Raw genomic sequence first — 16,216 nt, 5'->3', positions numbered from 1 at the left:
TTGGGATGGAGAGGAGGATCGATTTTCGGGGAGAAGCCTGAGGTCTTTCCATCTCCCAGCCCACGGGGCCGGGAACAAAAGGAGCTGGATGAGAGAACCAGGGAAAAATAATTACGTTTCATACATACATATATATATATATTTATATATGGCGTTTTTTCCTCTGGTGATTTGGGGAAGGTTGTGGCTTTTGTATTAGCCCTTTAGGAGCATCGGGGAATGCTCAGTGTGAATCCTGCGCTGGATTCACACGGTGAACTGTTTTCATGCGTCCCCAGCCCGGATCCATAACCTGGTTTATGGGATGGAGCAGCCCAGGGTGCCTCCCTGACCCCGCGGCTGTTTTTTGGGGCTTCCCCCGCCCCTCCCCAGCAGGTTCTTCCCCCTGGGAAGACCCTCGGGGGCGGCGGCCGCTCCCACCCGGAGCCAAACAGGTTTGTCATCATTTCCCCGGGGTGGCATCACCGCTGTGACACTTGGGGGCCCCCGCACGTCCCCCCCGCGCTCTCGGAGGGGGCTCGTGGTGTTTATCTCCAGCGTGATGCTTGGGAAAATCCCCTTTGGCCGGGCGGGAGGAGGAGGAAGATGTCAGTGAAGGAAGGGCGGGCGAGGTTGTTTCTGCCGTGCTTTGCAAAGGGGAGCGGAGGCGTGTTTGTGTTGTCCCCACCCTGCCCGGGCTCGGTGGGGGATGAAGCACTTTCTCCCCAGACCTGCCGGACCGGTCCCATCGCCTGCGGCTCCGGGGATGCTGCGAGGGCACCGCAGCCCCTCCAAACCCACGGCAGCACCAGGGTGAGCCCTGTGCCAAAGCGGGGCCGCGGTGGTTTGTGCTGTGCCCCCCGGGGGGTTTTCACCCCGCTCCACAGGGAGGAGGGATCTTTGGGGATTCAGTCGTGCTGGAAGTGGCTCCTCCAAGGTTTCACTGGGGTTTTGCCAGGGTTAGCAGCGTTCTCACCTCAGGTGTGGGATCTGAGTGTGGCTCTACTCACGTTCCCACCATGAAGGGGAAGGTGAAGGACGCGGTGGGGCCGGTGGTTGAGGGGTTAAACATGACCCCAACGCCAACAGCCCCATGTGGACAACTGGCTTGGACAGCAGCCCTTACTCAGAGCTGTGAGTTGTAACTTGGAGCTCTAACTTGTAGCTCAGAGCTGTAACTTGGAGCTGTGACTTGTAACTCGGGGTCTCCCCACTGAATCGGAGCCTTGGCTCCTTCCCACGAGCCGAGCCGGTGCCGGCCCCATCCAGCGGCAGGAAGCTCTGCCCACAGCCCTTGCTTGCTTTGGCATGGCTTTTCCAGCGAACTGGGGTGTATTTTTAGCCTGCCGGAAGCTCCCCCTGGTTATCGGCAAAGGGCTCCATGCGCTGCCAGTGCCCGGCACGCCCAGCTACCGGGGCACCGACATCCCCGCTGCCGAGGGGGGACAGAGCCACAGGGCACAGAAACACCCCCATCCCTGCCAGAACCCCTGGGAAGGTCTTATCCAGGGTGTGTGTCCCAGATGGGCTCCCTGGGTGCCCGACGTGGACGGCTGGGTTTGGTCCGTCCCTGGCACGCAGCCGGCGCTTCTGGGGAGCCCTGGCCGGCCGTGTTGATACAGACACCGGGTTATTTGAGGTGAAAGCAGCCCCTGGCACCGGCGTAGCCAACTCTGGCAGCTTCCTGCCGTGCCGCGGCCCCCGGCAAAGGCCGGCTGCTCCCGGCCAGGATGTTTGTACAGGGCACAGGGCCAAAAAAACCCCCCTCTCCTTCCCCGTGCCGCTTCCTTCACCGTGTAAACTGTGTCACCGGAGCCAGGATGGCGATGGAAATCCCAAACCTCCCCGTGAGCAATTTCGAAAGTGGGTGGCGGGGTGGGGACGTGGGTGGAAAGCGGGTGCCTTCCGAGACGAGCTGGTCCTTACTCAGCCGGGCAAACCCCGTGTGGCTTTGCCGCCAGTGATTAGTTTTTCACGTGGCTCGTCTGCATCTTCATCCCCTGGGTCTGAAAAAGAGATGGGGAAAAGGGGACTGAAGGAAAAAGAGGGAGAAAATAGGCTGGGGGGTGGTGGCACGTGGGTCATGGAGGGGGAATTCACCTCTCTCCTCTGTCTCTCCTCACAGACAGGTTCGGCGGGCGACGCGGTTGATGGACCCAGCAGAAGCCAAATGGAAGAAGGGCCAATTAATTATGTGGAAGAAAGGCGGCTGAACGAGGGCAGCGGACTCAGCCTGGTGAATGGGGGCCGGCTGGAGCCGGGGGGCACCGCGCTGATGGAGTCCAGCGGGTGGTCGCCAGGCCAGCCGCCCGCCGCCGGCAAAGCCCCCCTGGAAGACGTCCGGAACCTGGTGGCCTTCTCGGCGGTGGCCGAAGCCGTCTCCTCCTACCGGCTCCCGCCGCCAGGCTCGCCGTCGCTGCTGTACGAGAAGTTCGACTCGGAGATGAGCCGGGGCGGGCTGGGCGCGGCGGACGGCGTGCCCAGGGGCGAGGACCTGCACGCCCTCAAGGCCGCCCTGGCGCTGGCCAGGCACGGTGTGAAGCCCCCCAACTGCAACTGCGACGGCCCCGAGTGCCCCGACTACCTGGAATGGCTGGAACAGAAGATCAAGACGGCTCTGGGCGAAGAACTGGCGTCCCCGCGTCCCCGCGCCGCCGCCATCCCCCCTCCCATCCCCCAGGAAGGTGCTATTGACCCCCAGCCGGTGCCTGAGGCTGCCGAGCCGTGCCCGCCCGACGGCCTCCCCTTTTCCCAGAGCGCGCTGACCATTGCCAAGGAGAAGAACATCAGCCTGCAGACCGCCATCGCCATCGAGGCCCTCACACAGCTCTCGGCCGCCCTGCCCCAGCCCGTGGGTGATGGGCAGTCGCCGCTGCCGCCGCCCCCGCCGCCCCCCGCCGCCCCCTTCGGCCCAGGCCCCCTCGCCCCGCCGGGGGCCGCGTGGCAGCGAGGGGACGAGCCCCGCTACCCGCCCGAGCCGGGGGCAGCACCTGAGCCATTTTTCGGCGTGGCACCGCCCCGGGGCAACTTCTCAGCACCGTGGGGGCTGGAGGCCGAGGGGGCGACGGGGGCTGGAGATCCCATGGCAGAGCTGGAGCAGCTGCTGGGGAACGCTGACGACTACATCAAGGCAGCTTTCAAGAGACCTGAAGCGACCCCTGGCAAAGTGACGGCCCCCAAAACAGAGCCCCCTGAGCGAGCGGCCAGCAAGGAGGCAGCGGGTGGCCCCCCATTGCCGCCGGCGCCACCAGAGCCCGACCTGCACAAGAAGACACAGCTGGTCCTGCAGCAGCATCTCCACCACAAGCGCAGCCTCTTCCTCGAGCAAAGCCTGGCGGCGGCAGCTCCCCCGGACCGGCCGGGAGGATGGTGGGCTCCCGGCACCCCTGCCGTGCCCCCCAAACCCTTCGAAAAGCAGCCCAAAGAGAAGAAGAAGAAAATGCCGCCTGAAAAGCCCCCCCCGGCCAAACCTCTCCGCAAGCAAGTGCAGATCAAGAAGGCGAAGCAGAAGGACTCGCAGCCGCTCTTCCTGCCCCTCTGGCAGATCAGCCTGGAGGGGTTTCGGGCGCCCGCCGAACCCCCCCCCCAACCCCCCCCCCCCCCGAGGAGATGCAAACGGACCCGCCGCCGCCGCCATCGGCCTTCCCGCACCAGCCTCTTGCACTAGCCCAGCCCGCCGCATGCCCCCCGCCACCCAACCCCCCCGGTGGCATCCCCCCCGCTCCCGACTCTCAGGAAAGGGGTGCCCCCGGGGGGGGCCCCCAAATTCACTCGGCGCCGGCGGGCTCAGAGGAAGCGCTGGCTGCCCCCCTGCCGGCCACCTCGGCTCCCATCATGGTGGATGACAAGTTGGAAGAGCTCATCCGACAATTTGAAGCCGAATTCGGGGAGAATTTCAACCTGCCGCCCCCTGAGACGCCCGCCCCGCTCGCCCCCGGGGCTGCCGAGGAGCCAGGGGGACCAGCACCAGCCTCGCAAGGGTCCCCTCAAGCCACCGCCGCCCCCTCGGCCCCCAGCAGCGCTCCCCAGCCCGGCCCCAAGAGCTGCGCGTTGTCTCCGGGGAAGGCTCTGCTGTCAGAGCCCCCCTTTACCGCCCGCTCCCCCAAACAGATCAAAATTGAATCTTCTGGTGCTATCACCGTGGTGTCCACCACGTGTTTTTACTCCGAGGAAAGCCAAAACCCGGACGTGGACGATGCCGACAGGACGCCCACCAAGGATGAGGTGCCGCTGACGCCGACTCTGAGCGGCTTTCTGGAGTCTCCGCTGAAGTACCTGGACACACCGACCAAAAGCCTCCTGGACACCCCGGCCAAGAGGGCACAGGCAGAATTCCCCACCTGCGACTGCGTTGGTGAGTGAGTGGCCGTGCCAAGGGGTTACTGGGGTGGCATTTCCAGGTGTTTATTTTTCCAAGATTGCCCTGGATATATAACAGAATGATGCCACGGCGCCAGCAAAGCGCCTGATTTTTGGGGGGATCACAGAATCACAGAGTCAGCCAGATTGGTAAAGACCTCTGAGATCATCAAGTCCAACCTGTGACCCAACCCCACCTTGTCCCCCCCACCATGGCACTGATGCCACATCCAGGCTCTGCTTAAACCCCTCCAGGGACGGGGACTCCACCCCCTCCCTGGGCAGCCCATTCCAAGGGCTCATCCCTCTCTCTGGGAAGAACTTCTTCCCCATGGCCAACCTAAACCTGCCCTGGGGCAGCTCCAGGCTGTGCCCTCTTGTCCTACTGCTGGTTCCTGGCAGCAGAGCCCGACCCCTCCCAGCTCCCCTCTCCTGTCTCTCTTGCAGAGAGCAAGAATCATAGAATCATAGAATCAACCGAGTTGGAAAAGACCTCAGAGATCATCAAGTGCAACCCTTGATCCAACCCCGCCGTGGTTACCACACCATGGCACTGATGCCACATCCAGTCTCACCTCCCTGGGCAGCCCATTCCAATGTCTGATTACCCTCTCTGTAAAAACTTTCTTCCTCATATCCAACCTAAACCTGCCCTGGGGCAGCTCAAGGCTGTGCCCTCTTGTCCTACTGCTGGTTCCTGGCAGCAGAGCCCGACCCCCCCCCGGCTCCCCCCTCCTGGCAGGGAGCTGCAGAGAGTGAGAAGGTCTCCCCTGAGCCTCCTCCTCTCCAGGCTGAGCCCCCCCAGCTCCCTCAGCCTCTCCTCACAGCACTTGTGCTCCACACCCTTCCCCAGCCTCGTTGCCCTTCTCTGCACCTGCTCCAGCCCCTCAACATCCTTCCCAAACTGAGGGCCCAGAGCTGGGCCCAGCACTCGAGATGCAGAGCTCACGTGGTGAAATGCTGGTGCTGTGGAGCTGCTTCTGCTTTCTGTTCTCGCCTGTTATTTTTATTGGAAATGCTGAGCACCCACCGTGTCGCCGCGGGGGTGGCACCGACACCACGGGCTGTGCTGGTGGGGGTTGGATGAGCAGCAAAACCAAAGGGCTGTTGGGTTTTATTTCAGCCACTCAGCTGAATCCCACGAGTCCATGCTGGTCTCAGTGCCAAAACCCACCTAAACCCCTGGTTCTTTAGGGTATTTTCAACCAAATTAGCTGGTTTGGGGTACCCAGAGTAACCCAAACTTTGGCTTTTTGTGTGCACTTATCCCTGGAGGAATCCTTGCTGCTGGGATACTGCCTTGTTCACTGGCCAATCCAATCAGGATGCATTGAAAAATCAGCAAACTCTTGGATTTGTGGGGTTTTGGGGTCTTTTTTTGGTGTGCGTTGGCATTTGTTATATTTTGCAGCAAGCCCTAGAAAACTCCCATCTGGTCCTTTCAGTCCACCTTCATCCGAGTGCAGGGAGCTGGATCTTCCCTCCCCAGTGTTTATACCAGAGCTGGGAGGAGCAGGGTGAGGATTTGGAGCTGGAAAAACGACCCCCCTACTTCTGGGAGAGGTGGCCTCGGGCTAAGACCAAGCTGCACTTTATTAGTGGGGCTGATGATTATTTATTTATTTGCCTGTAAATGGCAGCGGGAATCAGCTCAAAAGTCGCGGAGCAAAGGAAAAGCTTTTCTGGAGCCGCTCGAACTGATCTTGGAGTTTGCCAGGGAAAGATTGGAGTTGCTTTTTCTTTTCCGGCGTGATTTAAGGGGCTGGGAGAGGGGGGATTCCCGTGCTGCCACCTCTCTGTTTTCCCAAGGAAAAGCTGTGGAAGAAGCAATTCAGGAGTGGGGCTTGGTGCCTTATTGGGTGCTGTTGGAGGCTGGGATGAAATCAGCCTTCTCCGCGCGTCCCGTATTGATCCCTGTCTGGACATCTGCATCCCAGCTGAGCCCGGCTTTCTCCTCGGCCTGGCTCCCAGCCAGCTGGACATGATGGGAATGAAAATCAGAGTGGTGAGAGCAGAGAACACAGACCAGACCCGGCCGTGATGCTGGATGCGTTCCACCAGAGATGTCAGAGCATCCCGGTGTGCTGGGGATCCATCCTTGTGCCTGCCTGGAGCATCGAGTGCTTCCCACATGGCACCTCCATGCCCTGAAAGCCCTGAGGGGGCTGTTGTTGTGATGGAGGTGTTGGTGGCAGGGCTGTAGCCCCAGTGTCCTGCTCCTGTAGTCCCAGGATCCTCCCATAGCCCCAGCATCCTTCTCCTGTGCTTTGATCATCCTTGCCATGGTCTAGTAACCTTGGTGGCATTGGATCAGGGGTTGGACTTGATTATCTCAGAGGTCTTTTCTGACCTGTTTGATTCTGTGATTCTATGATTCTCCTGTAGACCCAGAATCCTCGTGTAACCCAAGTATCCCTGTCCCAAAGCCCCAGCATCCTTCTCCCATAGTCCCAGCATCCTTCTGTCATAGTCCCAGCATTCTTCTCTCGTAGCCCCAGTGTGCTTCTCCCATAGGCCATATCCTTTTCCTGTACCCCACATCTTTCTCTCACAGCCCCAGCATCCTCCCTTAGCCCCAATGTCCTCCTGAAGCCTCAGCATCCTCTTGCAGCCCCACTATCCTTCTTCCATAGCCCCAACATTCTTCTCCCATAGCCCCAGTGTCCTCCCTTAGCTCCAACACCCTCCTGAAGCATCAGCATCCTTCTCCCACAGTCCCAGCATCCTTTGGTAGCCTATATCCTTCTCCCATAGCCCCAGCATCCTTTGGTAGCCTATATCCTTCTCCCATAGCCCCAGCATCCTTTGGTAGCCTATATCCTTCTCCCATAGCCCCAGCATCCTTCCACCTCTTCCTGGCACTGCAGCTCCTTCCTTGCACAGTCAACTTGGATCATCCCATGAACATCCCCAAATCCTCCAGGAAAGCCTAAAGCAGCACCAATAGTTTTCAGGCCCCAAATTATCCCGTGATGGTTTTGGCAGCATCCAGCCAGGCTGGTCCCTGTGAGCAGGACCAAAGGGGTGCTCCAGGTGGTGAGCAGGGGCTGGGATGAGGAGGGGGTTTGGAATCTGAATCTCAAATTGGAGTCCAGTCGAATTTGGAATCCAAATCCAGAGCTGGAGTGGCTGGAGCGAATCCCCCGAGCCAGGATGGAGCTGTGGTCACTGCTGGGATGCTTGGAAGGGCTGTGGCTGCTCGGGGAGGTTTTTTGGTCCCCAACAGGAGTGGGTTTGAGCACCCATTTCCAAGTTTTCCAGTGGCATTTTAGTGCTGGGAGCATCTTCCAGAGCAGAAAATGATGAAGAGCTGCCAGGCTGTTTAATGCATCCATTCTCTGGTGCTCTGACGGGGAGATGAACCCTTGAGTTTGGTTTGAGGGAATTTGGGGGTTTGGAATCCTTTGGAGCAGCTGATGGAAGTGCAGACCCCAAAATCTCAGTCTCCCTCTCCTGTGTCTTCAGAGCAAATCGTGGAGAAGGACGAGGGGCCGTATTACACCCACCTGGGCTCGGGGCCCACCGTGGCCTCCATCAGGGAGCTCATGGAAGAGCGGTGAGGACCTTTTCCCATCCCATCCCTGGGGGGCTGAGAGGGCAGGGGGCCATGAGGGAGAGTGGGGGTCTGTGGGGACCTGTCAGGGGAAGTGGGGGCTCCTGGGAGCGAGTGGGGGGCCATGAGGAGTCCCCTGTGGGGGAGTGGGGGCTTGTGAGGGTGAATGGGGACCCGTGAGGGTGAATGGGGACCTATGAGGGGTCCCATTTGGGTGAGAGGGCCCTTATGAGGGTGAGTGGGAACCCCTGGCATCCTATCAGGGGGAGTGGGGGCTCCTGAGAGTGGGTGAGGAGCCATGAGGGGTCCCATGAGGGTGAGTGGAGTCCTGTGATGATGAGTGGGGGCTTGGAAGGGGGAATGGGGACCCATGAGGGGGCTCCTGAGGGTGAGTAGGGTCCTGTGAGGCTGAGTGGGATCCTGTGAGGGGGCTTGTGAGGGTGAGTGGGGCTTGTGAGGGCGAGTGGGAGCCTACGGGGTCCTGTCAGGGTGAGTGGAGGCTTGAGAGAGTGAAGGGTCCCATGAGTGTGGGTGAGGACCCATGAGGGGGCTGAGGTCATGGGTGGGGCCCTGTGAGGGAGAATGGAGACCCAGGAGGGTGAGTGGGGACCCATGAGGGTCAGTGTGGGTTTGTGGGGGTGAATGGAGACCCATGAAGGGGCTCCTGAGGATGAGTGGGGTCTCCTGAGGGTGAATGGGACCCATAAGGGAAAACTGGGGCTTTTGAGGGGTCCTGTGAGGGCAAATGAGGGTCTGTGAGGGACCCCATGAGGGCAAGTGAGGATGACCAGGGTCCTGCAAGGGCGAGAGGAGTCCTGTGAATGGGGGCTTCTGAAGGGCTCATGAGGGCGACTGGGGGTCTCCTGAGTGTGGGGCTGATGGCTGTTCCTGGCAGGTACGGTGAGAAGGGCAAGGCCATCCGCATCGAGAAGGTCATCTACACCGGGAAAGAGGGCAAGAGCTCCCGGGGCTGCCCCATTGCCAAGTGGGTGAGTGCCTGTGCCCCGCTTCTCTCCCCCTTTGGAGCCCCCCAATGCTCCTGCCCCCCTTCCTGGGCACAAGGAGGTCCTCCACCAGCGGTGGTTACAGTGGGCAGGGGTGGGATGGTCAGTTTGTGGCTGGCAAGGAGGAGGCAAGAGCTGTGTCCACCCCCAGGGAAGCTCTGTGGGGATTCCCACCCTCAGCATGTCCATTGCCTACACTCCAAAGCCCATGGGGGTGAACATAACCATGGGATACTCACATCCCCACAGAAAGCAACCAGGACCCACTTTTGGAGTCCTCCCCACCCAGGAGGTGGTTGATGGAGTGGTATTTATTGACTTGGTCCCCCCACGTCCCCACAGAAAGAATCCAGGACCTACTTTTGGGTTCCCCCATCCCAGGAGGTGTTTTTGGAGTGCTGTTTGCTGAATTGACCCCTGTGTTTTCCAGGTGATTCGCAGACACAACCAGGAGGAGAAGCTGCTGTGCCTGGTGCGGCACCGGGCCGGGCACCACTGCCAGAACGCCGTGATCATCATCCTCATCCTGGCCTGGGAGGGCATCCCCAGGACCCTGGGGGACACCCTGTACCAGGAGCTCACCGACACCCTCACCAAGTACGGCAACCCCACGAGCCGCCGCTGCGGCCTCAACGACGAGTAAGTGCCACTACTGCCAAATCCCCTGAAATCACTGGGATTTCAGTGTTAGAGAGCAAGGCAGTGCTTTATTCTTGGCCAGGAGGTTTCAGAATCTCAGAATCATTAAGGTTGGAAAAGATCATCAGGATCATCAAGTCCAACCATCAACCAGCACCACCACCGTGTTCAGTACCAACCAAGTGTCTCTGAGTGCCACATCCACACGTTTTCTGAACACTTCCAGGAGTGGTGACTCCACCACCTCCCTGGGCAGCCCATTCCAATACATGACCACCCTCTCAGTGAAGGGATTCAATCTAAACTTCCCCTGGCACAACTTGAGGCCGTTTCCTCTTGTCCTGTCTCTTGTTCCCTTTGTGTGTGACCAACAAAATCCTGGCCTCCACACCGACACCGATTCAAAACTTTTTCACCTGTTTATACATTTTTAGCAAACAATGAAATTAATGTTCATTGGTTCTAAATTACATAATTCTCTTTCATTAATTAGTATTCTCTGTTGGTTATTGATTTCTTACTTTTCATGCTAATTAGTCCATATTTTTACTCCTTTTAGTATCTTCAGTATCTTTTTTCCTCTGGCAGGGACTTACCAACACATGTACTGAGCCTTTGTTAGTCTCTTCTTTATCTTCTGCTCTCTGCAAAATGTGCTTGTGGTCCTTAAATTCTGCATTCCAGATGTCCAACTTCAACAATCCATGTTTGTGTCCCAGGCTTTAGTTCATTGAAACACATCAGGGTTAGTTTATCAAAACTTCAAGTTTCACTGATTTTCCTAAGCTATGTTCCCACAAAAGTGACTCACAACAGCTTTGCTAAATGCTAAGAGTGATTTAAGAATAACACACTATTTATAATTAATTTATATGGATTATGATTAATTAAATGGGACAGGACAGGATAGGATGGGGTGGGAATGGGATGTGGGGTCCCTGCTCTTCCCAGAGCTGCTGTCACCAAGCTGGTGGCTCATGTTCCTCATGGTGTCCCTCCCTCCCAGCCGGACCTGTGCCTGCCAAGGCAAGGACCCCAACACCTGTGGTGCTTCCTTCTCCTTCGGCTGCTCCTGGAGCATGTACTTCAACGGCTGCAAATACGCCCGGAGCAAAACCCCCCGCAAGTTCAGGCTGGTGGGAGACAATCCCAAAGAGGTGGGTGAGGGGGCTGGAGTGGGACGGCACTGGGGAGGGGTGGGTTTGGACCTCCTTCACCTTCAGCTCCAGGTTTTGCAGCCTGAAAGTAGGATTCCTTGTGAAACCTGAAAATAGGATTCCCTGTGAATCCTGAAGATGGGGTTCCTTGCAGAATTTTTGATGGATTAGGGAGATGAGGAAAAGAAAGGTGGCGCAAATGAGGTCCCTGTAGAAGCTCCAAGGAAGAAGCCAAAGGGCTGATGGGTTGAGTGAGTGAAAGCACAACAGGTGCAGAGGCTGGAGGCTGAACAGTCAGATCTTCATCAGGAATTTAAGCCACGTGCTTTGTGCTGGACATGGTGGGAAGGGTTGGGTGCTGTGTGGTGTCTGTAGGCTCTGTCCGTGATTCCGTTCCAAAACCCCTGGGTGACATCCTCCTGCTTTCCCTGCCACAGGAAGAGCTGCTCCGGAGAAGCTTTCAGGACTTGGCCACCGAGGTTGCCCCGCTTTACAAGAGGCTGGCACCACAAGCCTACCAAAACCAGGTACTACCAGCCCCTTGTCCCCCTGGCAACACGAATGGGTGCCAGGTGGTGGTGTTTGGGAGATTTTGGATAATCAGAGCCCTCTCCTCCTTCCACCAGGTCACCAACGAGGACGTAGCGATCGACTGCCGGCTGGGCCTGAAGGAGGGGAGGCCGTTCTCAGGGGTGACGGCGTGTATGGACTTCTGTGCCCACGCTCACAAGGACCAGCACAACCTCTACAATGGCTGCACGGTGGTAAGCAGGCACCGGGGGGGGTGTTGGGGTGCTCCCACCCCATTTTGGGATGCTCCTTTCTGAGCCACTGGGTCCCCAGTTGTCCTACCCCAGGGCAGTGGTCACAGCACCAAGCCTGATGGAGTTCAAGGAGTGTTTGGACAACACTCTCAGGCACTTGGTGGGATTTTGGGGGTGTCCTGTGCAGGGCTGAGTTGGACTTGATTATCCTTGTGGGTCCCTTCCAGCTCAGCATATTCTGTCCTCCCTGCCTGGCTCCAGGTCCTTGGTGTGACACCTCAAATGACACCTCAGGTCTGTGAGTGCTGAAGCCACCCCAGCCAGACTCAGGTGCTAACGGGGACCAGCATTTGCTTTTGTCCAACCCACGGGAGGTTTCCATGGCAGCTGGGGACCAGAGCGGAGGGAATGCCAGGCTGGTGTGGATTCGTGTTGATGGGGGAATAAGGAGGAGGTTTGGCCCATCCAGCACAGACCACATCCCTCAGCACCCCGCTGACAGCACCCACCCCCCCAGGTCTGCACACTGACCAAGGAAGACAATCGCGTGGTGGGAAAAATCCCCGAGGATGAGCAGCTGCACGTCCTGCCCCTCTACAAGATGTCCAGCACGGATGAGTTCGGCAGCGAGGAGAACCAAAACGCCAAGGTGGGCAGCGGGGCCATCCAGGTGCTCACGTCCTTCCCGCGCGAGGTCCGCAGGCTGCCTGAACCTGCCAAGTCCTGCCGGCAGAGGCAGCTGGAGGCCAGGAAAGCCGCCGCGGAGAAGAAGAAGCTGCAAAAGGAGAAGCTGATGACGCCGGAGAAGATCAAGCAGGAAGTGCTGGAGCTCCCCACGCTCCAGCCAAACACAGGTAACGGGGGCACAGGTGAGGTCCTGCCACCCCCAAGCCGACCGGGAAGTGTGTGAGGGGATTGGGATACGACTGGATGGGTAGGTGTGTTGAGGTGGAGAGTGGGAGCCTGGTGGGGTTTTTGGAGTGCTCCCCACTAATTTGGGATGCTCCTTCTTGAGCCACCAAGTCCCCAGTTGTCCTGCCTATCCGGATGGCATGGATGACTTTTCCATGGCACCTGGGTTTTTCCCTGTGCCGTGGAGCGGTGGGAGCTCTCTCTGCAGCGCTCAGCATGGGTGTGAATCCCGGGCAATGCTGGGCAATGCCAACCCCAACCTCCGTGCTCTCTGGAATTCCTGAGCTTGACCAAGTGTTTCAGGGTTGTCGCTCCCCTCCAGTGGCTCCCTCAGCTGGTGGGTCACAGGGGCTGTGTGTGCTGTCCCACAGGTATGGCCTTGAAAAGCGGGATCCCCCCGCAGCCACTGAAACCTTCCATCAAGGTGGAACCCCAGAGCCATTACAACGCCTTCAAGTACAATGGCAACGCGGTGGTGGAGAGCTACTCGGTGCTGGGCAGCTGCCGGCCCTCCGACCCCTACAGCATGAACAGTGTTTACTCTTACCATTCCTACTATGCACAGCCCAATCTGCCTTCCGTGAACGGGTTTCACTCCAAGTTCGCGCTTCCCTCCTTCGGGTATTACGGCTTTTCCAGCAACCACGTGTTCCCCTCGCAGTTCCTCAACTACGGGGCGCCTGAGCGGGGCGGGAGCACCTGGGTGAGCAATGGCTACGAGAAGAAGCCCGACGTCTCGGTGCTGCAGGAGAACCTCAACCACACCTACGGGAACACCAACTTCCCTGAGCCCGTCCCTCATGGCATGCGGAGCAAGAACCACCACCAGCGCACCTACGAGCGGGCCAACCGCTACGCCAGCCAGCAGAAAGCGACGGCTGCCGGGGCACACAGGACTAACCCAGGCTCAGAGGAGGCACCGTCCTTTGCACAGAACTGTTTTGGCAGCCGCCCCATCAAGCAGGAGCCTCCGGACCCTCCGCCTGCCATCGAGCCCCTTCCTGGTGCAGCGGCCGTGCCCAGCGCCGACCTGACACTGCCGGCCATCCCGGCACATGGCGCGGCGCCAGAGCAGCGCTGGAGCCCCTTCAAGGCGCCACGGGGCGCGTCTTCCCCCGAGAGGACTAACACGGCCGAGGGCTCGTGGGGTGTGCTGGTGCCAGGCGCAGATGGGCGGGAGAAGCTGAGCGCTTTCGACGCCACCGCACGCCTGCCGCCACCGGAGAAGCAGTGGCCCAATGTCCTGGCGGCAGGAGAGCCAGCGGCGGCACCGGCGCGTGGGTCAGGATTGCTGCCGAAGCCGTGGAGCCCCTGCAAGCTCGGGGAGGCAGCGCTGGCCGGCACGGGCACCCCCAGCCTGCTGGGCTCACTGGGCTTCAGCTCGGCTCTGCCGGGGCTGCCCAGCTTCCCCGAGGAGCCGTGGGGCTCCGTGAAGGTGGAGGAGCGCAGGACACCGGCACCCAGCCCGGGGCTGCCGGAGAAGCCATGGGAGGCAGCGTTGGGTGAGAAGGGGGCGGCAGGGCCCCGCCGGGACAAACCATGGGACCCCTTTGGCTTGGAGGAGGATCTGTCAGAGAAGGCGGTGAAGGAGGAGGAGGAAGAGGAGGAGGAGGAGGAGGAGGAAGAGGAGGAGGAGTGGTCGGACAGCGAGCACAACTTCCTGGACGAAAACATCGGCGGCGTGGCCGTGGCGCCTGCCCACGGCTCCATCCTCATTGAGTGTGCCCGCCGCGAGCTCCATGCCACCACCCCGCTGAAGAAACCCAACCGCTGCCACCCCACCCGCATCTCCCTCGTCTTCTACCAACACAAGAACTTGAACCAGCCCAACCACGGCCTGGCGCTGTGGGAGGCCAAGATGAAACAGCTGGCAGAGCGGGCGCGGGCCCGGCAGGAGGAGGCAGCGCGCCTGGGTCTGCCGCCGGACGCCAAAGCCTTCGCCAAGAAGCGCAAGTGGGGCGGTGCGTTGGCGACCGAGGCACCCAGCAAGGAGAGGAGGGACTCGGTCCCCACGCGGCAGGCGGTGGCCATCCCCACCAACTCCGCCATCACTGTGTCCTCCTACGCCTACACCAAGGTGACAGGCCCCTACAGCCGCTGGATCTGAGACGGGCGCAACCGCCGTGGCCCCATCTTACCTCAACCCTCGGCAGTGCCGGTGCCCGGCGTTGCTTCGTGGTGCTTTCTCCTCGGGCGTGGGGAGAAGAAAAAAATAAAAAATAAAGAGACAAAAGTGAAGCAAAACACAACAGCCACACCACAAAAAAAAAAAATATCCAACCCATAGGAAGAGAACCCGACGCGCGGAGCCGGCGCGGGCATGCGCCGTCAAAGAGCTGCGCCGGTGAGGAGTTGGCATACCAAGCAAAACTGGGTAAAAAAGGCACCCAGGAGGAACGATGCTGTTTGATGATTTTAGGTAATCTCCTATTTATATCTCCATGTTTTTTAATCTAGCCTCAGATGAATTTCCTAGCGTCCTTTCACGAGGAGAGGTTTTTAATTCCACTTAAAGGAAAAGCCTATTTGTCGGATTTGATTTGATTTTATTTTTTACTCCGATGACGACGACGACGAAGCCGATCTTCGAAAGAGAAGCCAACGTGGAAAAAACCCACCCTGAACACAAATCCAAACCAACCTGAACACCAAACCAGCTTAAAGGCAAGAGGTGACTCCCTGCAGCTCTGAGGCTATCAGGATCATGTGCTTTACTGTCAGCCGAACACGCTGAACAGCCGAATATTTTTATTCCTAAAGGACATAAAAATACTTATTTTGCAGCTTGAGGAGCCCTTTCTTACAGCGATGGGAGCCCACGAAAAGTGGGACATCCCGAGGCGGCACCTCTTCACTCGGCTCCTCCTCCAGCGGGATTGACTCCACCGGGACGGAGCGGGCCAACGTCTTTCCTGGTGCCGGAGACCTCAGGACACGGCTGGGCTGGGAATGCTGCTGCTGGGGGGGCCATGCTCGGGCTCGGACTTGTGGCTACTTTGCCAATGGCCCCAGGGTGAGCAGTGGCGGCAGTGGCGGCATCTCCAAAGGAGCTGACAAGACAAAGAAACAGAAACAAAAAAATACAAAAATCCAGGAAAAAAAAAACCACAAACCAACCCCAAACTGTGAATAGCGAGTGTTGCTCTCTGTACATCACTGTTGCTAAAGTCTGGTGCTTTCCGTCTCCGGGGGACTTTCTCTGCGCGATCGGCTCCGGGAAGAGCGAATCCCGAAGACTTGGCTGGGCCAAATCCCGCCGGGTCCGCCTTCCCTGCCGGTGCCAGCAAGCCGGCGTAGTGGCCCCAGCGCCGCCGGGGCTCGGTGCTCTTTATACTCTCCCCGGGTGCCATCCCTCCTTCCTATGGATCACCGTTCTTCCCGCAAAAAAAACACCCAAACCCAGCTGACAACCCAACGACGATGACGACGACAACCGCGTGGTGCTTTTGGAACAATCTCCGTCGAGACTTCCCGCCCGACGCCGGAGCCGCGCCCAGACGGAGGGGCGGGAGAGCTCCCCAGGAGCGCGGCACAGACGGATCCAGGTTCCCGGCGTCCCCAGGGGTGTTGTTGCTTTTGCACTTTGAGGTGCCTTTTAGAAGAGCCAGCGAGGCAGCGCCGACGCCGTCACCGTGCGGGAACCACCTCGTGTTTACTGTCACCCTCCTTCCCCCGCGCACGGGACACGGATCAGCAGGATCTCGGTAAAAAACAACCTGAACATTTACGTGGTCTGATTTTAAACCTGTACATAGGGAAAGAATTTTTTTAAAAGCACTTTCACCTAGATTTAAAAAGCGAAACTTAAAAAAAAAGCAAACAACTCCCCTTCTTCCCTCTCCCCTCCCC

The 16,216-nt window shown here is 58.9% G+C and overlaps 1 protein-coding gene across 1 annotated transcript; it reads left to right on the top strand.

Moving 5' to 3' along the window:
* The first annotated feature begins 2,082 nt into the window (after window positions 1-2,082).
* On the top strand, window positions 2,083-16,210 carry TET3 (tet methylcytosine dioxygenase 3). Its single transcript, XM_027669110.1, is given in 10 exon segments — window positions 2,083-3,602; window positions 3,605-4,333; window positions 7,804-7,894; window positions 8,787-8,880; window positions 9,326-9,534; window positions 10,541-10,691; window positions 11,129-11,218; window positions 11,318-11,455; window positions 11,973-12,309; window positions 12,739-16,210. Coding segments are annotated over 10 exon segments (5,028 nt in total). The 5' UTR covers window positions 2,083-2,149; the 3' UTR covers window positions 14,475-16,210.
* The last annotated feature ends 6 nt before the right edge of the window (window positions 16,211-16,216 follow it).

Source organism: Corapipo altera, unplaced genomic scaffold, assembly GCF_003945725.1.
Source record: "Corapipo altera isolate COAL_440 unplaced genomic scaffold, ASM394572v1 61022, whole genome shotgun sequence".
NCBI classification, from domain to species: Eukaryota; Metazoa; Chordata; class Aves; order Passeriformes; family Pipridae; genus Corapipo; species Corapipo altera.
Note: the sequence above shows the minus strand (reverse complement) of the source record. Positions and strands in the feature narration are given on the sequence as shown.